This window comes from Oikopleura dioica, chromosome 1 (assembly GCF_907165135.1).
Source record: "Oikopleura dioica chromosome 1, OKI2018_I68_1.0, whole genome shotgun sequence".
Classification (NCBI taxonomy): domain Eukaryota; kingdom Metazoa; phylum Chordata; class Appendicularia; order Copelata; family Oikopleuridae; genus Oikopleura; species Oikopleura dioica.
The window spans coordinates 350,013-373,614 of NC_137291.1; the positions used below are offsets into that span (position 1 = coordinate 350,013).

Sequence of the window (23,602 nt, forward strand, 5' to 3'; positions counted from 1 at the left end):
TTTAGGCTCAACAGATTCAGGAGGATCTGTAGATTCCAAAAATATAAGATTCGTATTCAGACTATGAGTATAAGCGAAATTACGATCTCGCCGGAAAAAATTCTCGTCGACCCCCCCTTAAGGCACCCCAATTTAAGGCACAAATTTGCTTACTCCTGCAACCATCGAACTCTAATTTAAGGCATATTATATCATATTATTTATATGCCGCATATATTTTCGGTGATTAGATTCCTCAAGGGTCTTGTTATTTGGATCGCATGGTCTTTGGACTTCAAAAACTAATCCAGAGGTATTTTATGGGGCCTACATCCAGAGGTATTAGCGTCTACCCGACGCTGCTCGGCACTCCCTTCCATGCCTTTTGCAACAAAAAAAGATGTTTTGTTCTCATTCGAAATTGTCTACTCTTAGATGAGAGCAGAGTTCGAAATCTGAAAGAAAATGGCGACTGCCACTGCCAAGCGACTGCCAACTTTTTTTAAATGGCGACTGCCACTGCTAAGTGACTGCCAAATACTGCCGATTTCGATACTATTTTTAAAAATTTTTAAACACAAACTAAGTTCAAAACAGTCTTTTCGACAAGTTAAACATATAAAAGAGACGATATCTGAGATTTAAATGTCTCTTCTGATTAAAAAAATTGAATAAAACAGGTTTCGGGAGCGAATTTGAATCATAAGCGTTGTTTTTTGTGGTTCTAGAAAGAAAACTTTAGAAAGAAATTAATATCTTTCGAAGTGGCAGTCGGTTGGCAGCTGCCAGTAACTGCCAGCACTTGAAAAATGTAACTGCCACTGCCAAGTGACTGCCGAAATTGGCAGCTGCCAGTGGCAGTCGTGGCAGTACTGCCAACAAATTTCGAACTCTGGATGAGAGTATTCTTCTTTTTCTGAGCTGTAAAGTTTATTCTGTACTAGGGCTGGTGAAGGCACTTTTGTAGACGAAACGCGTCCCCAATAAAAAACGTATCTATCAATAAGGAGAAACGCCGTTTAGAGACACGAAAAAAAGCATAATTTGGCAAAAATTTTATTTTTATACCGTCAACTCCCCACTTCCTTAAATCAGGTATCCGAGGTATAAGGAATCGAAATTCTATAAAAATAATTGCGGTTGTTATTTCAAAAAGCTAGCAATCATTTGGCTTTCCGCATCATACAGCGTTTTCTGGATAATTTATTTGCTGAAAATTATAGTGAATTTAGGGATCCCCCTGTTTTTCAAGTACTTGATGAGGGTCTATATTTGATATTTTTAGATTCCTCGTGCTCTGAGGATCATTTTGATGTATAATATTACCTCTTTACGAACATCTTTCCTCAAAATATTAGCCTTCAAAAATTTCGAAAATGCATGGAAATTGTACTTAGCTCATTTATTGGCAGCGACTAGTTTCGGAGATAGATTCCTTCGTCAGGCTATAAGGTCAATGAACAGTTAACCCAGAAACAAGATGTTACCTCTGAGAAGCGAAAAGCGCGTCTGAGTAACAAGCGAGATTACAAAACGAGATATTTGAGCGTAACAGAAATTGCAAAAGGGGCGCCAAGGATGCACAGTTAGCGTACAATGCAAGAATACTTCTAAGTGTGTCAGCTAGATGTCCCTTTCTAGAACTGTTTACTTTTACTTTTTGAAGCGCAACAAATAGTCAGTTATGAATTTTTACAACGGCTACCAGGGTTTGTGAATAAGGGATTGACTGAAATTTTGAAATTTTGAAGAAAATCAGTAATCCCGCTCCCTCCGTGCTCCCAAAAAAGGGAGCTCCCAATTTTACTCCTTTTTTTCAAATTTCAATATTTGATTTAGTTTTTCATTTTATTTATTATATTCACAGTGGCAACATCATCGTTCAAAATTCATCATCAAGGGTTCAAAATTTGCTGTTTTCTCTGTTCACTCTGTGAATTTCACGGTGAACGGAGATTTCGAATTGCTGTTCACTCTAGAGTAGGGATCGGGAAAAATTATTGGCATGAAAAGTGTACAGCGATTTGAAAAAGCAAGTGAGCAGTGAACTATTCACTCTGTTCACTCGACTTGTTTTGCCAAATTTACTTTGTCATCGATAATTTGAGTCAAAATTTTTGACTCCGAAACTCGGCAGAAGATTGCTGTGAAAAAGCAACAATTGTGTTCTAGAATGTATTTTTGCGAAAAAAATGTAACGAGAGTACATCTGTTAATATGATCTAACGAAAGAGACGATTTTTTATCCTCTCATTTTTTTAACCGTCTCTTTTTAATAATAAGAAAGCTATTTTGCTTCGAAAATCTTAGTTAACCAAAAAAAATTTTTGTCTGATTTCGTGCAGAGTGAACTGTTCAATCTATTCACTTGATTGAACACTGAACAGGACTTTCGAATCCCTGTTCACTCAAGAATGAAAAGTAAACAGTATTTTGAGATTGCTGTTCATCTCAGAGTGAACAGTGAAGGGGGGTTTCGGCGGATTTCGAACCCTGATCGGTTTATTGGATGAGCAGACTTCAACGATTTCTTCTTTGCATTTATTCTTTTGAAATTATGAATTTCAATGAAGATGATTTTTAATTTTTATTTGAATAAAATTTTCAAAGAAACATTTTAAAATATATCGAATCATATAATAACGTCTTTTTTTTGTATAAATTCGTGCGGGCGTTGCATCTATTTTCATAATTATGTCCATAATCTGAGATTTTATTTTTTTTTAAATTATAAGAAAGAAACAAGCGGTTAAATCCTTCAACCTTTCGGGATCCCGAATGTTTTTGTCTTCAAACCGGGGACGCTCGATTTGTGTACCAAATTTTTTTGGTATTCGAATACCAATTTTTGGTATTCCAATACCAAATTTTTTTTACCAGATCATAGTTTTTCCTTCAAAAAACTAGTAAACCACTTCTAAAGTTTCCTTCATGACAGGCGCGGAGCGCATAGGGTCTCTTTAGGTGTATCAAATTTGGACTTTTTGACGAAATTTGGTATTCGAATACCAATTTTGGTATTTGAATACCAAATTTCGTCCCAAAGTGTCTCCCCTTCAAACCTTTCGGGGATGATTTTCAATAGTTTCTATCCCAGAAAATATTTGAAGCCAAACAGTAACGTCAAAGTACATATTTATTGAAGAAAATGGAGGCGCGAAGGAAAAAAAATAATTAACTCGAAAAAAATGGATCTCATAAAGTTCTCTGTAAAACAGGCGCGGAGCGCAAACATTCTCTTTTACTACAAATTCAATATTTATAAATGGTCTGGCCTTCTTAGACCATCGAATTTGACGAAGGAAGATAGAGTTATCATTTTTGATTAGTAAAATGACCTAATTCTGCATTTATGCCACTTTTTTTAACGTTATCCTCAACAAAACTCCCGAAAGATTCGGGCGATCCCGAAAGTTTCGGGAAATCCCGAAAGATTCGGGATCCCGAAAGGTTGGAAGTGACAACCGAAACAAGCTAAATCAGTTTCTTCCAATTCATTCATTTCTGGTCACTCGTCTGGGATTGACACTAGGTTCATGTTCGAGTTAAGGTTTCGGACTCTCTTTTGGTTAGGGTTAAGGTTTCACTTCGGGCATTCTATTGATCAAAAGATGGCGTGATTCTAGCACCCTTATTCGGCAATCCTGGCGGCAACAATAATGAAGACAGGAACCATCAGTGTTCGTCGGGTCTTCAGCAAGCTTCCAATGCAGCAGTAGAGGATCATTTTGGAGGGCAAGAGAGGTCGCAATGTAGTGGTCTTCCTGCATCTCACCAAGGTCAACCTGGAAATCAACAGTATCCTCCTATTGGAGAAATTTCACCTACTCTCTATTCGAGTTATGCAATTCCTTCAATAAGCGCGGTTGGTAGTGTTATGGGGCCTGTTCGTGTTCTCGATGAATATGTTTTACAAGACTTGCAAAAGCTTTTCAGGTTCACCGGTTTCGAATTGGGCTTCAAATAGCTTAAAAATTGTTCGAAACCAAACTAAGATCACCAATACGCGCTGATATAGATGAACGAAGAGCGATTCTTCGACAATATATTCAAGTCTTAAAGAGCCGTGATATCAAAATTCGAGAAACTTACCAAGAAGACGGAGCAGGAGACAATCCTCGCTCTGTGACAGTTTACGTGCCAACCAAGTTACCCCTGACCGCTGAAAATTTCGCAAAGGGAAACCCTGAATTTGTTTATTATTTTATAAAGCATGTTCTTCCGGGTAAACTTATTTATTATTATTCGGTTTCAATTTAATTTAGGCGGACCCAAATATATCAATTATGGCTGCTGTCCGCATCCATTTGATAACCGATTATATCGATATCCAGTCATCTCAACTGGATGCGGCTACAAATCTGGCTGGAATGAAAACATGCCTCTTTCAGAAGAAGACGAAATGCTGATGGAATGCGTAAGCGATTCAATCGGAAATTTATACTTATGAAATGTTTAAGACTGGTTGGAATCAAGCTCAACTTTGGGAAGGGATGAAAAGAGTTCAATCAGCATGTAGGTTTTAATTTTCATAGTTAGAAATTGCGACAGTTGAAAATGTCATGAGTGTCAAAAGAACATGTTTCTTTTGATGATTTATCACTAGGCCTCGGACGTAAAAAAGACGATTTTCACCATCCGGTCATCGTCCGGGAACATGAGAGGGCTCATTCGAAAGGTTTTGATAAGGGCTTTCTATTTGTCCGATAAAAAAACTGGACCCTCCCTTTCTGTTACGAGTTATTATGAAAAATATTTTTCGAAGCTTACCTTCAAAATCAAATATCTCGAAAAAGAAGGACAGGGCCCATTTTTTTATAAGACCAACAGAAAGCCCTGTTCAAGAGCTTTCGAATGAGCCTACTCTTGTTACCGTACGACGACCGGCTGGTGGTGATGATTTTTTACGTCCGAGGCCTATTTATCACCATCATTTCGATTTTTAACAAATTAATCAATTTCTTTAGTTTTTTTTGTTTATTATTATTACCGCTTAATTCCTTTTTTTATAACGGACCCCCTCAGCTTCTTTCAAAAAATCAAATTTCGAAATCTTTAAAAACCGAAAATATGGTGAAAAAGATGATTTGGGGGTTCCTTAAATTCAAAATATTCGTGAAGGTCATAAAATGAGTTTTCAGTGGATTCAAGTCATTGCTGTGCACTCTATTTCAAACTTGTCGTCTGCGCGTTCATCTTGTTCTTTTTCGTTATGGCGTTCATTGACCCTACTCATCCTTTTCATGATGCTCTTGCTGGCTAAAAATCAGATGAACTGCTACTTGAGTCAATAAATGATTATTATCTTTTCTTAATAACATCGAAATAAAATGAGAGTGCAGTCACTCAAAATGAAATCGCGGTATATGATTCAGTGACGACGTGATTAAGACTTTATTTTCTGATACAACCTTACGTTCACAAACGGGAAATTCAACCAACTATCGGGGGGCGGTCAGCCGTTACAAAAGTGGAATTGGTACAGCGGGTACAAATTTTGTACCCCCGGTACAAGGAGTCGTAATTTTTTTGAAAATAAATACCGATTTCTACCCATTATAATGCGAATTTTCGGACAGAACTCCACCTCAGCTATACCAGTAAGGGGTTTCCTTCAATTCTAGCGCGAACCTCAAACTAATTCTTTGATTTTATTTCTGGTCTGTACCGGCGGTACAAAAATTTTTGTACCGACATTATTAATTTGTACCGTCGCCACCCCACACTTTAACTATCTGGCAAAAGGGTTAAAAAATTATAAAACCTCTGTTCACTTTTCACTCTCTTTACTCTGTCCAAAACCGAAAAAAAAATTTTTTTTGGAATATTTTTTAAGTTAACCTATTTTTTTTAAGTTAATGCAAACTATTAAGTCTGAAAAGAGATGTTTTACGCAGTGACAGGATAAAAAATCGTCTCTTCTGATAATTCTTAGATTTAATTGTATACTTTTTTTGAAGTTTGCTGATCTCTAGAATGTGTGCAGAGAATGTTGTGAAAATGGTAAACGCAATCAGTTACAAGTTATGAGTTATTTTGACGACGACAAGTACGGGGATGTAACCGATCCGGTGGGATCAGCATTTGATTCGGGTGACAGCTTCCAGCCTCAAGATACATCCGTAACAATCCCACAACCATCAGAACAACCGAAGTGGGCCATGGCTCCTCGTATTTTTCCTTCGAGTCAACAAGAAGAACACGTTGAAATTAATGAAGCGCCTATTTATCGAGCTCCAGAAATCGTTGTCGATTCGAAGATAAGTTACCTAGGGACAATCGAGAAAAAATTCAGGAAATTGATTTCAACGAAAGACATTTAACCTAAAAATTTTCTTTAGAGCGCTTGTAGAAGGGTTCGAAATCCGCCGAAAACGCAGAGTGAAAAGCGAATTACGAACTCTGACGTGAACAGAAATTTAAAGACTTTAATTTTCTTAGGGAACTAACCATGGCCCGTGTAAAGTGACCTTGTCGAGCTAGCTGAGACGCTATTTCACACGCGCCATTTTATTTTCTGAATATAAATGATAAAGCGAAAGAATCGGTAATCCGGAGTTATTAGCGCGCGCGTTGGGGGAATCGTGCGCAATCGGAAAACACATTTTTCTCATTTTTGAAAACCCACCATTCCCATCTTTAAGGAAAACCAACTTTCCCATCTTTGAAACCCATCTTTCCAATCATTCCCACCTTTCCCATCTTTCGGAAAACCCATCTTTCCCTATCCCATCTTTTGTTTGAAAGATGAGTTCCCGACCGAAGCTCGACAGGTTATTGTTATCATAACCCCACAAGCCAATTTTTTTTTTCGAGAATCGTCTGCTCTTTCTTCTGAATGTATCTTTTATTTCGTACGATGAAAATGAGGGAGCTAATCATTTGATCATTTCCAGGAGATAGCTCAGCCTTTAATCTTTCAATTCATGTCCTTTCGAAAATTTTATCACGACTGTTAGACCCTAGAAAAGCCCGACCTATGCGTAGGTCGATATGCGGGCAGAAGTGACAAATTTTTCACGCGGGCAGGGGTTAAGAGGGGGGTCGCCAATATTCGAATAACGGAAAAACAAGAAAGCGGGAAAATCTGATTGTATTAAAAACATTTGATTTCTTAGGTAAAAAGGGAAGGATGGAAAGAATTCATCGGCGAGTAGAAAAAAAAATTCTTGGAAAACTTTCTCAAAAAATAAGGTTAAACTGGGGGCGTCTCCCGAAAAAAAATCTCGAAACCCTTAATTTTTTATTGACAATCAAGTTTTATTTACAGATAGATAGGACCCTTAAGGAGGGGGTCGTTGATATGAAAACTTTTCGACTTTGAAAATTTTGACCAGATTTTGAATTACTCATGAAAAAATAAAATTTTTTGGTTCCTGGCTTTCTTTGATTGGTCAACGTTAAAGCTCGCCTTTTTTGCGCGAGATACTGGGTCAGAATATCAATTGGTGTTCAAATCAGAGTTCGAAATCTATGGGAGTAAAATTGGGAGCTTCCAAAGGGAGCTCCCTTTTTTGGGAGCACGGAGGGAGCAGGAGCACAGGTTTTCAGGGCTGGGAGTAAATTGGGAGCTCCCCAAATAATAATAATTATTAGCTTAATAATTATTAATTATGATACCGTGATTGCTCAGATTTTTATTAGAAGAGACGTTTTTTTTATTAGATTTATTTTTAAATGTCTCTTCTGAAATTTGATATCAATAAATAGCCTAAAATTGACCTAAATTTGGTTATGTAATTTTAATAAGAAAATATTGAAGTCATTCACGAAATTCGCCTATTTGGCATTATGCCTATTTATACTTTCTTTATCATTGCTATATAATAACCATACAACGATGGTTTTGCTACTTAGACTTTACTTAATAAAATTAAAAACTTTCGAAAATTTTTGAAATTTGAAAAAAGGGAGCAAAATTGGGAGCTCCCAAAGGGAGCTCCCTTTTTTGGGAGCAGGGAGGGAGCAGGAGCACGGGTTTTTTACGAGGGAGCTCCCTTTTTTTCAGGGTGAGGGAGCAGGGAGGGAGCGGGAGCACGGATTTTCTACCAGATTTCGAACTCTGGTTCAAATACAAATTTTAGGTATTCAGTAAAAAATAAGGTCCGAATCCGCGGAAGAATACTTATTTAGACCACCAAAAATTGTGAGTGTGCGCGACGCGCCTTAATTAATATATTTTTTTTAGTAGAAAAAAATTTGTATAAAAATACCGCGGGAAAACAAAAGCACTGTAGACGATCTGAAATAAAGTCATAAATACTCAAATTAACCCTTTGTGATAAGAAACGAAGTCTACCGATCTACAAATTCTGATTCTATCTCGAAATCGATCGAAGAGCTAAAAAGGGAGACGATATCCAAGTGCGAAAAGAACGACTTATTCAGTTTTTACAGATTATTCAAAACCGCCACATTACTGTCTTTCAAACTCCAACTCTGGAACCAGAATTTTATCTCTCTGCTGACAATTTTCGAGAAGCAGATCCTGATTTCGTTGCATATGTTATTTCTAAAATTCTTCCAGGTAAAAATTCAACTTCTTCAGATTAAATCAGAATATTTCCTAAGGCTGCAAATTGCCGGAAACCTTAGTCAAACCCTGCAATTTTTACGACGACCGTCTCTATCAGTTTTCGATTCGAAAAACCGCCTGCTGTTGTTTAAACAAGCCAGAGTGGGATGACTTAATGCCGCCTTCAGAAGAGGACCTGATGATCATGGAAGTTGTAAGTTCTTTTAATCCCATTGGATTCACAACTTTTTGATTTAGACTGGTTGGACCAAAAGACAGCTTTACAAAGGGATGAATAAGGCGCAAGAGGATCGTAAGATAAAAGATATTCTTATTTCTGACTCAAAATTATATTTTAAGTGATGGGACAATATGTGTCAACAATTTTTTTGCGATTTTTTCTTTACATCTTCATTATTCAAGTTGTGACTATACTGAGCTTGATGAAAGCTGGAATTATTTAGTTGTTAACTGTCACATATAAATAAAGAGAAAACTTTTTATTCAAAAGATAAGAAAACATATAACACTTTCTTGTTGATCACACTTATTGAATCAGAAGGGTCCTCTAAATACGGCTAAATCTTAAGCTTGAGGGTCCCCCCGTCAACAATTTTCGAAAAATTTATTTTCGGAATTTCACAAAATTGGACTTTTTGACGAAAAATGACGAAAAAGTCCCAATTTTGCTTTAATTTTAGATTCTTATTGGTCAAGAAGTTCTCCGAACAAGTTTTTATGATAAATTGAACTTTCAGGCACGCTTAGAAGCCAAAATATGGCTTTTTTGAAATTTTCGATTTTTCGAGGAAAATTGTTGACGGGGGGGTCCTTAAATATTGCTAAATCGTTGGAAAAGCATCCCCTAAAGAACATGTATTATGATGGCATAAAAAAATGTTTTTCTTTTATGAAACATATGTTTTAGACTTTTCAATTTGTTAAAAAGATAATTTTTGTTGCGCAGCATGGCTCTGCCATTCACCACTAATACAATTCGCCCACGCAATTTAAAGCTTCATTTCCCCAGAGCTCCATCTCCCCAGAGCTTCATTTCCCCAAGAGTTTCATTTGCCCAGGCTAAGGAGAACGTCTCTTAGTGTTCGTTAGCTTAAGGGGTCCCCCTCCGGAATTTCAAATCTTGATGACGGGCCCTTCTGAGACATATTTAGATTCCCCGTGTTCTGTGCATCATTTTGATGTATTATAGTCCCCCCTTACAAATATCTTAACCCAAAACTTTAGCCTTCGAAAATCGCAAAAATGCATGTAAATTGTACTTAGCGTGAAAATCGTAATTTGTTCGACTTTTCAATGTCCTCAAAAATATACAAATAAGGGGTCTATCGAAAGCTCAGAATGTACTGAGTAAGAATATAATACCCGCACAAGAATTTTCGGCCATAATTCGGCGCTAGAGAGCAATTTAATGCCAAAAATAGGCGAAAATGGGTTTGAATAGTTTTTCTTAAGAAAAATTTTTTCTCACTTGATCAATCATGGTAAAGCTACTTGCAAATTCAGATAAGCGTCTACTCTTTCGAGTCTGCAAGTTTTAAGAGCAAAACAAAAGCCCAATGAAATTTTATTTCGGCTTGAAAACACCCCAAAAAGGCGTTTTCTGAAAATTCGAATTTTTCAAGAGCCTCTGGTGGCACGTTTGGGATTCGGAAAAGAGCTAACGCTACTTGCAAATTGCAATGAAGGCCTAAACTTTCACATGCAATTGAAATTAGATAAATTCACAATGCCAAACAAAAGTTATTTCGAGTCAAAGTTGGCGATTCCGGGGGAGGATCCCTTAAAAGAAATCTAGTTTGACTTTAAAAAATATGCAAAAAAATAATTTTTCCAGATTTTTGGCAAAATGAACAGTTCAGTCTGGCCATCATTGTTGGGGGTAGGAGAATGGCGTTCCTAAAATTAGGAACGGTTCCTAAATTTAGGATCGGTTCCTAAAATTAGGAACGCCATTTCAACTTCTGTTGAGTCAACAGAGACTCCAATCAACCGTACTACAAAGACCGTTCTCTATGTGAAGCGTTTTCAATCAAATTAAAAGATCCAAGCATAAATAAGCAAATCAAATTCGCTGAAGTTAAATTTCTGTAATGGAGCATTTGAAACTCGCTTTCTCTGGCGCTCCATTACATCTGCCGCGAAAGCGAGTTTTCATCTTTTGTTTTCAACTTTCGATCTCATTCGAAATTGTCCAACTCTAGGTGAGAGTATTCTTTCATTTTTCTGAGCTGTGAAATTTATATCTGTACTAGGGGCTGATGAAGGCACAATAGTCGCCGAAACGCGTACCCCAAATAAATTACGAATCAAATAATTTTCGAAAAATCTATTTTCGGAATTTTTAAATTTTTACCCCGGAAATGGATTCTACAGGTCAAAAAACGATTTTGAAGCTTCATTTTTTGGGGTGTAGGGCGGCCACGTTCTGCAGCAGAACGGCGTTCTGCAAATGCTGAATGGCGTTCTGCACTCAAAAAATATATGCGCTTCACGCCTGTCTTAAAGGAAATCCCAGAATTTCTTTAATCAGGAGTTACTCTTTAAGCTTAGATGAATGCGTTAAAACTAATAAGAATCAAGTTATATCGTAAAAAAAATCTTTATGCAGAACGCCATTCTGCATTTGCAGAACGCCGTTCTGGCAGAACGTCGCCGCCCGTCACCCCATTTTTTGGGAAAACCTGAAATTGTCAACAAGGCCATCAAGGCCATCACGGCCATCAGGGCCATCGAGGCCATCAAGACCATTTGAGAAATAAACAAAAGTTCCCATAACCTGAATTTGTCAACAACGCCATCAAGGCCATCAATTCTAGAAAGTTGCTTCTGAGGTTTCCTTTAAGACAGGCGCGGAGCGCACACCCGCTTTTTCTGCTTTCTGATCGTCGATTTTTGCTTCAAAAGCACAAAAATTGATCTGCTTCCTAAGCAGTGTCCTTAAGAATAGCGGAAGCAATTTTAAATTCAAATCTTAGTTAATAATTCAGCTAAGCAGTATTATCTAGAACGTTTCTAGAACCGCGCTTATAAAAACAATAACAACCAAATCTACAAAACTTCGCAAAACCTGAAATTGGGAATTGATGGCCGTGATGGCCTTGATGGCCCTGTTGACAATTTCAGGTTCGTCCCCAAAAAATGGGTCTATCTCGACTCTAACACCCTTAAAATCGCGTTTGAAAATCGGACTTTTTGACGAAAAATGACGAAAAAGTCCAAATTTTACTAAAATTACAGATTTTTATTGGTAAAAAAGTACTCCTGACAAGTTTTTATCATGAATTTAGTAGTTCTGTCTTTGCATCACTCAAGCACTGAAGAAGCCGTAAGGCGAAAAGCTTCTGCAAATAAGTGATATGTATGAAATTCGTTTAAATATCACGGGACTCGTGATCTTTGTGGTTGGAAATTTGCGAAAAACTGTTTCTACCCCCTTAAACCTTCTTCTAAAAGTAAAGAAAAAAATTGTTTAAAATATTCGTTTGACTATTATGTTTGATTGTTAATACTGTCTGTCAATCTATTGAAAATGGCAGTAGATTTGAAGCTGCTTTGAAAATATCCGTGTTCTCGGATAAAGAGAATAAAGAGAGAGGTTAGATTTTCCGTAAATTAGATTTGACGTATCTTAGATTTTACGTATATTAGATTTTCCGTAACTCACGGAAAATCAAATTTCACGGAGTTTTTCCGTGAGTCACGGAAAATCGAATCTACGGGAATTCGAATCTCTAAAGGAAAAGTATTGGATAAAAAATTACTGAATGTACAGCTTAGACGTTATTTTCGAAATAAACATTTTCTGAATTCTCAATCTCAAAAAGACCACAAAGGCTGAGCAGGAGATTAAATTTAAGTACTTTTTGATGAGACCAAGAGGTGCGATTGATTATTATTTTCCGGGAGAAACTATTTTATTGAGATACAGAAGGATTTATAAGAATTTTGATGAGTCATTATCAATGATGAGTCTTCAAATTTACATAGGTTGAGCAGCGATTGGCTGGACGATGGTCTTTGGTGGTCGAGTCTGGAGTTCGTGCTGGACGATAACGCACAAGGAGCAGAACCAGACGGTGAGGAATTCGACGGCGGGGGAAGCCATTGGGATGCCGTATTTCTCCTTGATTTCCTTTCGCTGCTTGAAGAGCATGATGGAAGTCAGCTAAAAATAAATTAAGAAAGTGATTCTTACAAAAACTTTAAGGTTTCCCCCCTGATTATTTCGCCTTTTGATTATATACAAATGTCGCCGTTATATAAAAAATGTTTTTTATCAAAGAAAAATCGTTCCAGAGAATGATTTTCTTTTAAATAATGAAAGGCAAAAAGTCATTCCAAGTGACAAAATAATAAGTTAATCTTTTTGTCACCTTATTAAGTTTTTAGTAACTTACGATTGAACCAATGGCGTTGATTGTAGGCATGATGTTGTTGACCATCATTGGAGTAAAGGTGACAAATTTAGATAGAGGTTGCATCCAGATCCAATTGTATCGTCCAGAAAGTTCACCAAGAGCAACAGTTCCAGTTCGGAGGCCGTTCTTGCTCTTGTCGAGTCGAGCCTGGGTGGAGTTGACAACAAGGCAGGGACAAATGATTGCTTTGCAGCAGAGCCCGAAATCGCAATGGAAGAGTGAGGAATTAAACTGACCCTTTTTGATGGTCATTAAAGTGAAGAATAAAATAAAAATAAAAGAAATATTTTGAACATATATCTTCGTTAAGCATGAGCCTCAATAGACTATTGACAATAGTGAATCCCCGAAAAATAAGAAGCAATTTTATGCTAGATTAAGGGTGTCAACAACGATCGAATATGGGTCTTTCTTTTGATTCGACAAATAAATATCATTTTATTTAGCTTACAGGGATTCCAAATCTTTTTTCAGATCTGAAATATCTTATCTAGAAAACGAGATATGAAACATTCTATCGGCGCGCTAATGCACTAGCACTCAGTAGAAATACACTATTAGAAAGGTGATTTTTTAATTTCCGGTTTGGTATATCAAACTATATATTTTCTAAAAGCTTGAAAAAATCTCTATTCGCTGATACCAATATTGATAAGATCAGGCAATTTTTTCAAGTTCGAACTGCGCGCCAAAAGTCGCAAACAACTGCTCTTTCGCGCCGGAAAAGAGGATTAAGAGATTAATCAGTATACAATCTGAGCGCACCGGGTGATTGCCGAGGTATTAAACTATTATCCCTGTGAAAATAAGAATATTCGAGCTTTAGGATCACCACTAGAATCGAGCACGAAAATTCGGAAAATCGTATGTTTGCACAATGCATGCTGTCCGGATGCATGCATGCAAAATCGAAAAAAGGGCTTTCAGAGCCGTCGTAGTTTCGTCTGAAGATTCTTCTCTGAAAATTTCAGGTTCTTTTCTCATCTAGAATTCTAGTAACGGGGGTCAAAAGTTACCCCTATTTTGTGTATTACGGGCTTCCTTTGAAATCGGCGGGAGGATTAACGAGAGTACTAATCCAAAATCGGGCTTTCAGAGGCGTCACAGAAGGGTTTAAACATTCTTTTTCATTCATTTTTGAAAGAAATACCGCGATTGGCATTTCTGACTGACTGATTCTGATTTTCGACTGAAATAACTAATCAACCAATTAAAATTTGACTCTAGTGTCTCTTCTTTGAGAGTTCCGTCAAACCAGTGACGCCTACGCAATCTACGTTACAAATCTCCTATGTTTTTAGCATGGAGAATTGTAACGTCAATGTGCATCTTTCAAAAATCAGTCAGTCAGGACTGCCAATCGCGGTATATATATCTTCCGAATTGGCAGTAGGTTGGCAGCTACCTTAAAATATGTGCTGCTCGTTGTAATTGTGGTTAATTATGAGTTGTGAATTGTTGTTTCGACCCAAATTTATATTCTGATCATGGGTAGAAAAAAATTCTTTCATTTTAATATTACCTTATCCGTTTATTTTTCCTCGAAAATTTATCATGAGAGTTATTGTTCTTGTTACGCAGTTACTTTGCAGTGGAATAAATATTTTTAAGGATTTTTTTTTTTAATTTGAAACCTCGCAAGATATTTATTCTTTCTAGAATGACAATAATTGTTTTGCTTCAAAGACCTTTAATATTCAAAAAAGCCATTTTTACATCAGAAATCGTTTCGCTGAAGGCTTAAAAAAATGGAAAAATGATGAATTTTTATCACAAAAAATTATATTTCATTTTTTCTTTTTAATTATCAATCAAAAATTTTGATAATTAAAGATTCTTTTTGCTCTTAAATAACGATTCATGCGAAAAAATTTAAGATTTTACCCAGAGTTCGAAATCTGAAAAGAAATGGCGACTGCCACTGCCAAGTGACTGCCAAAATCGGCAGCTGCCACTGTACTGCCAGAAACTGCCGATTTCGATAGTATTAATTAAAAATTTTTAAAGTCAAATTTTGTTCAAATTAGTCTTTTAGACAAGTTGAGCATTTAAAAGAAACATTTTCTCAAAATAAAAATGTCTCTTTTGAATCAAAAGTTTCGATAAAAAAAATGTAATAAAATAAGTCTCGGGAGATAAATTTGATCATTAACGTTAGTTTTATTGATCATTCAAAATAAAAAACTAAATATCTTACGAAGTGGCAGTAGGTTGGCAGCTGACAGTGACTGCCAATCCTTAAAAAATTTTACTTCCAAGTGACTGCCAAAATTTGCAGCTGCCAGAAAATTTGGAATTATGTTTTAACCTTTGTCACTTGTCCATAAAGACTTTCAATACGAGATGTTCATATAAAAATTATTCGATGACCATTCCTGAAAGTTGCCAGAGGGAGTTGGCTGGGAGCTAACGGGCTGGCTTTCGACGGTCATTTTCAAAACTAGTCTTCTTTTGTTTTGATCTTTTGTGAACTAAATAATACATGCGGGTCACTCCTTTTATAGGCGACATCGAAAACAATTCCAGGAATTTAGGCATTCGAGAGAGAAAAATTTTTTTATTTATTTTTTAGAATTCTAGAAAATTCCTGTCGTAAAATATATCAAGCTTTAAGATTTTGGCGCAATTGAAGGGCATCAATCGATACATTATGTCTGTCGACGTGATTTTACGAGTGTAAATGATAAAACATTAGTCTCGTTTCTTTCTATTGAATAGTCTCAATTATTTGAGAAAAATTTTCTAAATTGATTTTTGAAAATGTTTCTTTTTAATTATTTTGAACGAAAAAATTACACTATTTTATGAAACGAAGGAGGTCAGCCCTCATTTTTGCGATTATGGGATTTTTTGAAAAACAATTTGCCAAATTTGAACTGAAAATTAAGATTTCAGAAAATTTTTTATTTTATTTTTCCTTATTAAGAATGGCGTGAGAATTTCATTACTAGATGAATTTTTAAAGGCGAAAAAAAGGGGTGCTGAAACCGCTCATATAACTGTCTCTTAAATTTTTTCCTCTTTTTAATCAGTGTTTACTCGATAACACGGCTGAAATCATTAATTCCAGACAACGAAGAAAAACTTTTATCTTAAAAATTTTTTGCTGCTATAGAAAATTTAGAAAAAAATTGGCGTTAAAAATCCGAAATCTCCATTATATCGTGATTATCATTTCTAAGTGACCAAATTTAATTTATATTGTAATTCTCGCGGACATATTTTGCATTGTAAAGTGTCCGCGACGATTCGAGTTGGTCATTCAGGAATGATAATCGCGGTACTTAGGCTGTTTATCTTAGATTTGCTCTTTTTTTATTAAAATTAAGGGGATACTTATCTTAAAATTTTAATTTTTTTTATTTTACACACAAAGTCAGCTGATTTAAATGAAAATGTATATTTTTTGGATAATAAGCTTGAAGAGAAGAAATCAAATCAGTTTTTAATTTCCACCGCCGAACATATTCGAAATGAATGCTTGAGATTCGTCCTTGAATTCAAAGGCCTCCATTGCTGTGTACATCATAAGACCTGAATGAACTGTTTTAGAAATTGTCAACAAGCTAAAAAAACAGTTTTTTCTTTCTCAGTTCAATTTTCAAATTTCCCCGCCTAAAAATTTCGCTACTTCTACCCAAATCTGCCATATTTTGAATCTGAAAATCAATGCTTTTAACCCAAATTTGTTTTATCGGCTTCAGTAGAAAAAGATAGATCTTGTGCTGACTGATTTTTGTTTAAGGACCCCCCGGCAGGGATCGAAATTTGCTGTTCACTCAGAGTGAATAGAATGAGCTGTTCAGTGTTCACTGTTCTCTCTGTTGTGAACAGAAATTCTGGATTTCTGTTCACTCTAGAGTGAACAGTGATCAGCATTTTGAAAAGTAGAGTGAACAGTGAACCGGGTTTTGACAAATTCTAGAGCAGATTGGTTATTGTCGAGTTAAATTTCAGAATTGAAAAAGTAATAATTTTGTTCTAGAATGAATTCTTCAAAAAAAAATCATGACGAGAATAACTTTATACTTTAAGATTTGTCGGAAGAGACGATTTATTATTCTTTCACTACTTGAAACGTCTCTTTTGTGACCAACAAGTGTTCGTTAGCTTCAAAGAAATCTAGTTTGACTTTAAAAATTTTGCAAAAAAAATGTATTTTTCCAGATTTCGGGCAGAGTGAACAGTTCACTCTGTTCATTCGAGTGAACAGTGAACTGAATTTTGAGATTTCTGTTCACTCCAGAGTGAACAGTGGACAGAGGTTTTCGGCAGATTTCGAACCCTGCCCCCCAGTCAGCTTTTTTTCGAAAAATCGAGTTTCGGAATTTTAAAATTTTGACCCCGCAAATGGATTCTCCGGGTCCAAAAACGAGTTCATTTAATGAAGGTCTATCTTGACTCCGTCAATCCGAAACTCGCATTTGAAAACTGGACTTTGGGCTCGGTACTTGCTAAGAAAATTTTGCTGGCAAGGCAAGTTGATTTGCAAGGCAAGAAAATTTTGCTTTTGCAAGGCAAGTTGCCGACCCCGAAGGGGGCATATCGCCAGAAATTGCCAAAAATATTCATTTTTTCGACGGGAAAAGCTGACGAGGGTCCCATAGAGGTGATTATTCGAAACCTTCCGTACCAAATTCGTTTAAATTAATGAATCTCAATTATTTTCCCTTATTCTCGATAAAAACAAGTCGGATTAGGATAAAAATTTGTCTACTAATATACAAATAAAAAAAGATATTTGCGAAAAAAACCGATTGAGGATCATTGATAAGTGAAGCGAATCTATTGTAAAAATCGTCAATTCCGATGAGTAACTTACAGATTTTTGCTTGAACGGATAATTCCGCGGGAAAAGTAAAAGTTGAAATTGTTTTCTTCGGAGTGAATTTACTATCGATTTTACACACTGGTTTTTCATCTTTACTAAAAAGGATGTAGATGAAATTTTTTGTCGTGAAAATGGAATGATACCTGAAAATTACTTGACGCTTTTTCGTCAGCTTCACTTTCTCCTCCTTTTTTGTTTTGACTGGTTCTTTGCTGATGTCAAAGATGACATTATTTTGTGGATCTCGGAAGGTGTCCGACTCGGAGCACAATGATGCAGAATGATGGAAGCTTCCACAAATTTCGGTTTGTCCAACAACGATCCCATAATTGAAACCTTTCTGAAAAACCCCAGGATAATTTAATCAAGAATTTTTCTTTGGCCTGCCAATACGTTTATACTTTTTTTTACGGAGAAGAATGTCGAATCTGTTTTATTTGTAAGCGAATAGAAAAATTAACCCGTATTAACTTTTATAAAGGAATTTTGGCGAGAGAGAGCTCATCATCAAGTCATCTCGTCGAAAATTCAGATTTTGCGTCATTTTTGAACGCGATTTATTCGATGAAAGAATTTCTGATTTTTAGAAGTGAGATGACGAATAGAAACCTCTATCGTTGTTCTCGGGCTAGATTCAACAAAGTCGCCCGAAACCAAGATCGGATCGGATCGGGTTTTAAAGATGTCATGAAAAATCGGATCGGGTTTTGTTGGATATTCTCGGGTTTTGTCGGATCGGAATTCGGGTTTTTATCGGGTTTTTTGTCGGATTTTCGTCGGCTTTCCTACAAGCAAAAATTTAAAAAAATCAAGTCATGAGAAGGTTAAAAACTTGTTTTTGTTAATTTCCCAGGTGATATGCGGTCAATAGGAGACTTTGTCTCCTAGCTCACACTTTTTCAAAGTGCGGTCACTGGGAGACTTTTTTCTCCCAGCTCAATTCTTACGCAAACTGCGGTAAATAGGAGACTCTAGAATTTTGGCTAGCGTTTAGGGTTAGGGGCTGGGGGCTCTTAACGGGGGGTTCGGGGGGCGAAGCCCCCTGATTTAGGCCTTAGGTGGGGGGTCCCGGGGGGCGCAGCCCCCTGGGTTAGGTGTAGGGTTAGGGGCAGCTTTAATGATAAGCCCTCAAAAGTCTCCCAGTTCGACAATTCTAGACTGTGGTCACTGGGAGAAAAAAAAGTCTCCTAGCTCGCATTTTGACGAAATGTGGTAAATAGGAGAAAGTCTCCTATTGACCGCCTACAACCAATTTCCCATTGTGCCTCCCCTTATACATAAAAATGCCTAGTCTTTTTATTTGAGTTCCTGTTTGGGGGGATAGACCTCGCCGAAGTCACATGACCTCAAATATCCCGTTCGGTCGAAAATAGTGGGAGTCAACTTTAAAGGACATCTGTTCTGCGAAAGCCGTCAAGGCTTGAAGTTCAAGCACAGGCGTTCACTGAAAATCTGCCCTCGAGATTGGATCGCCGATTGCCAGGGACCTCGCCGGGTTTCATTCTCTCAATAGCAAGAAGATTATCTTTGGTAAGGTTGATGTGCAAGTCGTCTAGAGCTCGTTCTCTGCTTTTTTTCGGTTTTGGAGGCAGTTCTCATCTACTTCGAGTGCATTTTGAGTAAGAAAAGGCAACTGAGGCTTTTTAGACCGTCTGTGATTGGCCGAAAAGGCAAGAAAAACCCGACGAAATTCCGAAAAAATCCGAGAAAAACCCGATCCTACGTCGGGTTTTGAAATTTTCAGGATCGGGTTTTGTAGGATAAAAAAAAAATAAATTTTGCTATCTAGTGAGAGTTTTCGGCTATCTTGGTCAAAAAAATCTCGATTCTCGACCACCACCCCCTTAAACGCGAGAGAAAATTGGTGTTAAGCGCTTTCTTTGCTGTCAAATTAACAAAACTCCACTCAGTGCTTTGATTTGTTCATTTGATTGCACATTGCAAAAATTAGATAGTGAATAGGCACATTTGAAGTTATTGAAGGAAAAAGTCGCACTTATTGATTTTACCAAACTTGGTGTCGTACCTTAAGGAACCTTGGCGAGCTGGCTTAGGCGCGACTTCGCGAGCGTTTCATTCATTTTTGACTTCACTTATTTCGAAAATTCTTTCTGCAAACATGATCTTCAGACACTCCTTTTTCTATTACTGCTTTTTTTTCTTTATCATTTATTATTCAGGCGCATTATTCATTTTTCAAGATATGAAATTAAAATACCTTCCACCGAAAAGCCCAGAATACTCTGTTCAAAACTTCGCTTTTGGGGTAATGACCACAATTATCTGTCAAGTCTTGACAGTCAAGATCAAGGTGACCATTTCCAGAGTGGGTCGGTACCACAGCGAGCATTCGCGCTTCGTGAGACATTATTCTGGCTTGGTTGCGCGCGTTTCCCGCAAAGCGCGCGCTAATAATTTCGGATTACTGATTCTAACCACGTTATCAATCATTTTCATAAAACAAAATAAGCAAAGTTTTTTAGAAAATTGTCAGGCTTTTACGGTGAACGTGATTTTAATTTCATATCTTGAAAAATGTAAATGCTTAATGCTTTGAGTTAACTTTCTCTTCTCGACTACAGCGCCCGAATTAAAAGGGATGGGGGAAAACTAAAAACAGAAAAAGAAAGATTCAGCCGAGTGCATTTGCGCGAGAGAGCCGCCTAAGCTATGAATTTATGAGAAAAAATTCTATTGATATTTTGACCACAATTTTAATTAAGAAAAATCCGATCTTGTTCTTCTCCCCTTAATAAAAATTTCAACTTGAAATTAATCATACCTGGCATTTAAAACAGCTTGTACCAGGGTCCAATTCTTTAAGGGCCAAAATCTCGCCATATTGGGGATGAATACCATCGACTTCCTTGTTTCCGATATTGCAGCAACTCATACCACAGAAAATATATGAAAGGACCCATTTTCCAATGTTTATAGGTGGCGTTTTTATGTCCATTATATGTTGATTTTCGCTGAATTTAGTTTTTCTTTTTATTTGTGAGCATCAAAATATAACCTGTTATAGATTGCAGCATCACCTGGAGAATTCCATTCGACAACAGCTGTGAATTGGGTTTCTATGAGTAATTAAATTTCAGAAAAAAAACGCATTTTTACGCTTGAAATAAGGCTCGCTTGAGAAAACAAAAAAAGCCCTGACTGACAAGATTAAAAATTATAATTTAAGTTTTCTTAAGGGTACGGGTGTCGGCTTTCTATCGTCCGTAATAATATAATGTGGATAAAAACAGAGTATTTTATCGAACTCTACAGAAAATTTAAGCTCGAGTCATAATTAATTGTCAGCTGCTATCATTGTTATTTTACGAGTTATGCGTTCGTAAAAAATTACCGAAAAAAATTTTTCGGCTCAGATTTTTTTCATCCGGGGCTTTTTAGAAAGCTTAGAAAATGAGGATCATCATGATATTCTCGGTTTTACATGAATCTGTCCAAAAACATTTTTAGAGCCGAAAATGTGTCGCTCAGTTTCAAAAAATGCTAATTTTCGGTGCAATAACAAGGATACTTTTTTTGAAAAAATTAAATTCCATACGAAATGTAATTCAATCTCAAAAATCTCTTGACAAAATTAAGATAAGAGTCTGAATTTTTACATAAAAATATAAAAAAGGTATGTTTACAAGCTCATTTCTTCGGAATTGAAGCCTCTTTTAGGCCCATTTTCACCATTTAAGGTCGAGATCACGACTTCGAGCCAATTTTTAAAACAAAAAATCTTTATAAATCCAAATTTCCTCTTGACAAAATGTAAAACTAGGATGGATCTTTGCACTAATGTAGGCGAATTTTTTCCACCGCCTCTATATCACGAGGAATTGAGCCCTAGTTAGAGCCTCGCCGACACCCGTACCCTTAAGTTTTAAAGTTTTATAATTTAAAACAAGATAGACCTAGATCTACAAACTTAAGTACAGGCGTTTTATTTTCTATACTAATAAAAAAAATAATAATTTGAGCTTTTTTGAGCTCAAAAGATTATGCTTAACCCCTGCCCGCATATCGACCTACGCGTAGGTAAATTGATTTTCAAACGCAATTATCTCGCGTCTGGTAAATATTTTCTGAAAAGCTGACCCCAACTTATGGTACAACTTTTTAATGGGGAATCAGGATCTGAGGTCAAACTAAATTTTTCTCAAAAATTTAAGATTTTGGCAATTGAGCGAATTGATCTCTGCTCAACCTGACAAAATCCAACTTTAATTCAACTGGCCTTGGCATGATTTTTCCATCAATTTTATGCTAAGTAAATAAAAAAGTCCGTAATTCTTAATTTTTACTGTATTTATGACTCTGTGAAAATATTTTAGTTGATATGGACGAGATTTGGAGCTCTCAAGACTGTTTCTTTTATCAAAAAATGAGCACTTATGAAAAAACGACATTTGTTGACATTTGACATTTGATATTTGAAATTTGATTTTGTCCAGAAGATAGCTCAGTCTTTAATCTTTCCATCCGTGTCTTTTAAAAATTTTATCACGACCGAAAGACCCTAAAAAGGCACGACCTACGCGTAGGTCGATATGCGGGCATCGTTTTTTGACCTGTAGAATCCATTTCCAGGGTCAAAATTATGAAATTACGAAAATAGATTTTTCGAAAATTGTTGACGGGGGTCCTTAAATTCAAACAACTTATTAAAATCTGACAAAAATTAAAACTCATAATCGGTTTTTCTTCGACGCTAATAAGTCACTACCTGGTGCTAGATATGAGAATATATGGCTCATTCTGATGAATTCTTTAACTAAATGTAAATGCGAAAAAACATACACGATAACGACATGTTCTAGAAAGAACATTCTGTTTATAAATCATCTGTGCTTACTTAATAAAATCATCGGATTTGTTATGATTTTTTTGACATTTTTTAACTTCGTTTTCTATGAGAATGTCGAGAGATATCTTTGACTTCAGCTAGAAATGTCCTTTATGATCAGGGCCGACGCGTAAAAAATCAACCCCAAGAAAGCATCAACGAAGAGAGCTGAAACTTCGGGAAGTAATGTAGTTCGACCAAACTAAAAGAATTGCTATAAGAAGGCACCAGAAAACACCGCTCTATTAAACCGATACAAGAATCTTCATTACTACCAAGGCTTAAATACTTCCTACTACGTACTGCAACGACTAAAGAAAATTTTGTATGAAGAAATCAGTTGACCTTCAGTTCTCTGTAGTAATAGCTAGTTAACTACTATCTACTACCAGTAAAATAACTTGAAATTGAAATTTTACAAATCAAACTAGATTCGCTGTATTCAAATTAACATTTTTAAACATAGAGAAGAGACGAAAATACTGCTTAAAAAATTCGGACGTCTCTTTATCATAAATAATAGCAAATAAGGCTAGTTTTCAAAAATTAATTAATCCCTTGAACCGGATGATAAAAGAGAATACCTTCATTACAACAAATTTCTGAGAACGCTTCTATCTACAATTTCTGCCACTCGATATGCAAAAGGAAGTAATTTACTATATTACTACATTGCTATCCGACTCCATCTCTAATTCTGCTGGAGCTGATGGTTAGCTCTGCTCCCCTTATGCAGTAGAATATTCAGTTTTCCGTTGACGTTTATTAATATTCGCTTTATGCTTTAAATCTGGCCTTTGCATTAAAGCTTATTTCTGTGCTTAATAAGTCGAATCAAGAAGCATTCGGAAAAAAATATCAAACACGCTTAGCTTCAGAATATTTTCCTGTTTTTAATTTTAATTTCTAGAAAAATTTTTGCTTGTATTTAACCCAACGAGTCAAAGTCGACATTTTTATCGAAATCCGGTTTTAATCAGCTGCCCTAATTA

At 36.3% G+C, this 23,602-nt stretch overlaps 4 protein-coding genes across 4 annotated transcripts; 2 read left to right on the plus strand and 2 right to left on the minus strand.

Annotated features, from left to right (window-relative positions):
* The first annotated feature begins 3,608 nt into the window (after positions 1-3,608).
* LOC145711084 (uncharacterized) lies at positions 3,609-5,315 on the plus strand. Its single transcript, XM_081788811.1, has 5 exons — positions 3,609-3,915; positions 3,975-4,204; positions 4,245-4,396; positions 4,440-4,494; positions 5,121-5,315. The coding sequence occupies exons 1-5, from the start codon at positions 3,857-3,859 to the stop codon at positions 5,240-5,242; spliced, it is 618 nt and encodes a 205-aa protein (XP_081644937.1). The 5' UTR covers positions 3,609-3,856; the 3' UTR covers positions 5,243-5,315.
* A 690-nt stretch (positions 5,316-6,005) lies between these two features.
* LOC145702752 (uncharacterized) lies at positions 6,006-8,995 on the plus strand. The gene is made up of 5 exons (XM_081780019.1): positions 6,006-6,272; positions 8,317-8,506; positions 8,551-8,708; positions 8,753-8,807; positions 8,855-8,995. Exons 1-5 carry the CDS (start codon positions 6,006-6,008, stop codon positions 8,956-8,958), a joined length of 774 nt encoding a protein of 257 aa, XP_081636145.1. The 3' UTR covers positions 8,959-8,995.
* Positions 8,996-12,383: 3,388 nt separating this feature from the next.
* On the minus strand, positions 12,384-15,399 carry LOC145708704 (uncharacterized). Its single transcript, XM_081786402.1, has 3 exons — positions 15,308-15,399; positions 12,913-13,169; positions 12,384-12,680 (listed from the first exon to the last, which is right to left on the minus strand). The coding sequence occupies exons 1-3, from the start codon at positions 15,363-15,365 to the stop codon at positions 12,495-12,497; spliced, it is 501 nt and encodes a 166-aa protein (XP_081642528.1). The 5' UTR covers positions 15,366-15,399; the 3' UTR covers positions 12,384-12,494.
* Positions 15,400-16,317: 918 nt separating this feature from the next.
* LOC145711181 (uncharacterized) lies at positions 16,318-22,526 on the minus strand. The gene is made up of 6 exons (XM_081788913.1): positions 22,491-22,526; positions 20,781-20,841; positions 20,547-20,736; positions 17,908-18,104; positions 17,756-17,859; positions 16,318-16,467 (listed from the first exon to the last, which is right to left on the minus strand). Exons 1-6 carry the CDS (start codon positions 22,519-22,521, stop codon positions 16,379-16,381), a joined length of 672 nt encoding a protein of 223 aa, XP_081645039.1. The 5' UTR covers positions 22,522-22,526; the 3' UTR covers positions 16,318-16,378.
* Positions 22,527-23,602: the final 1,076 nt, after the last annotated feature.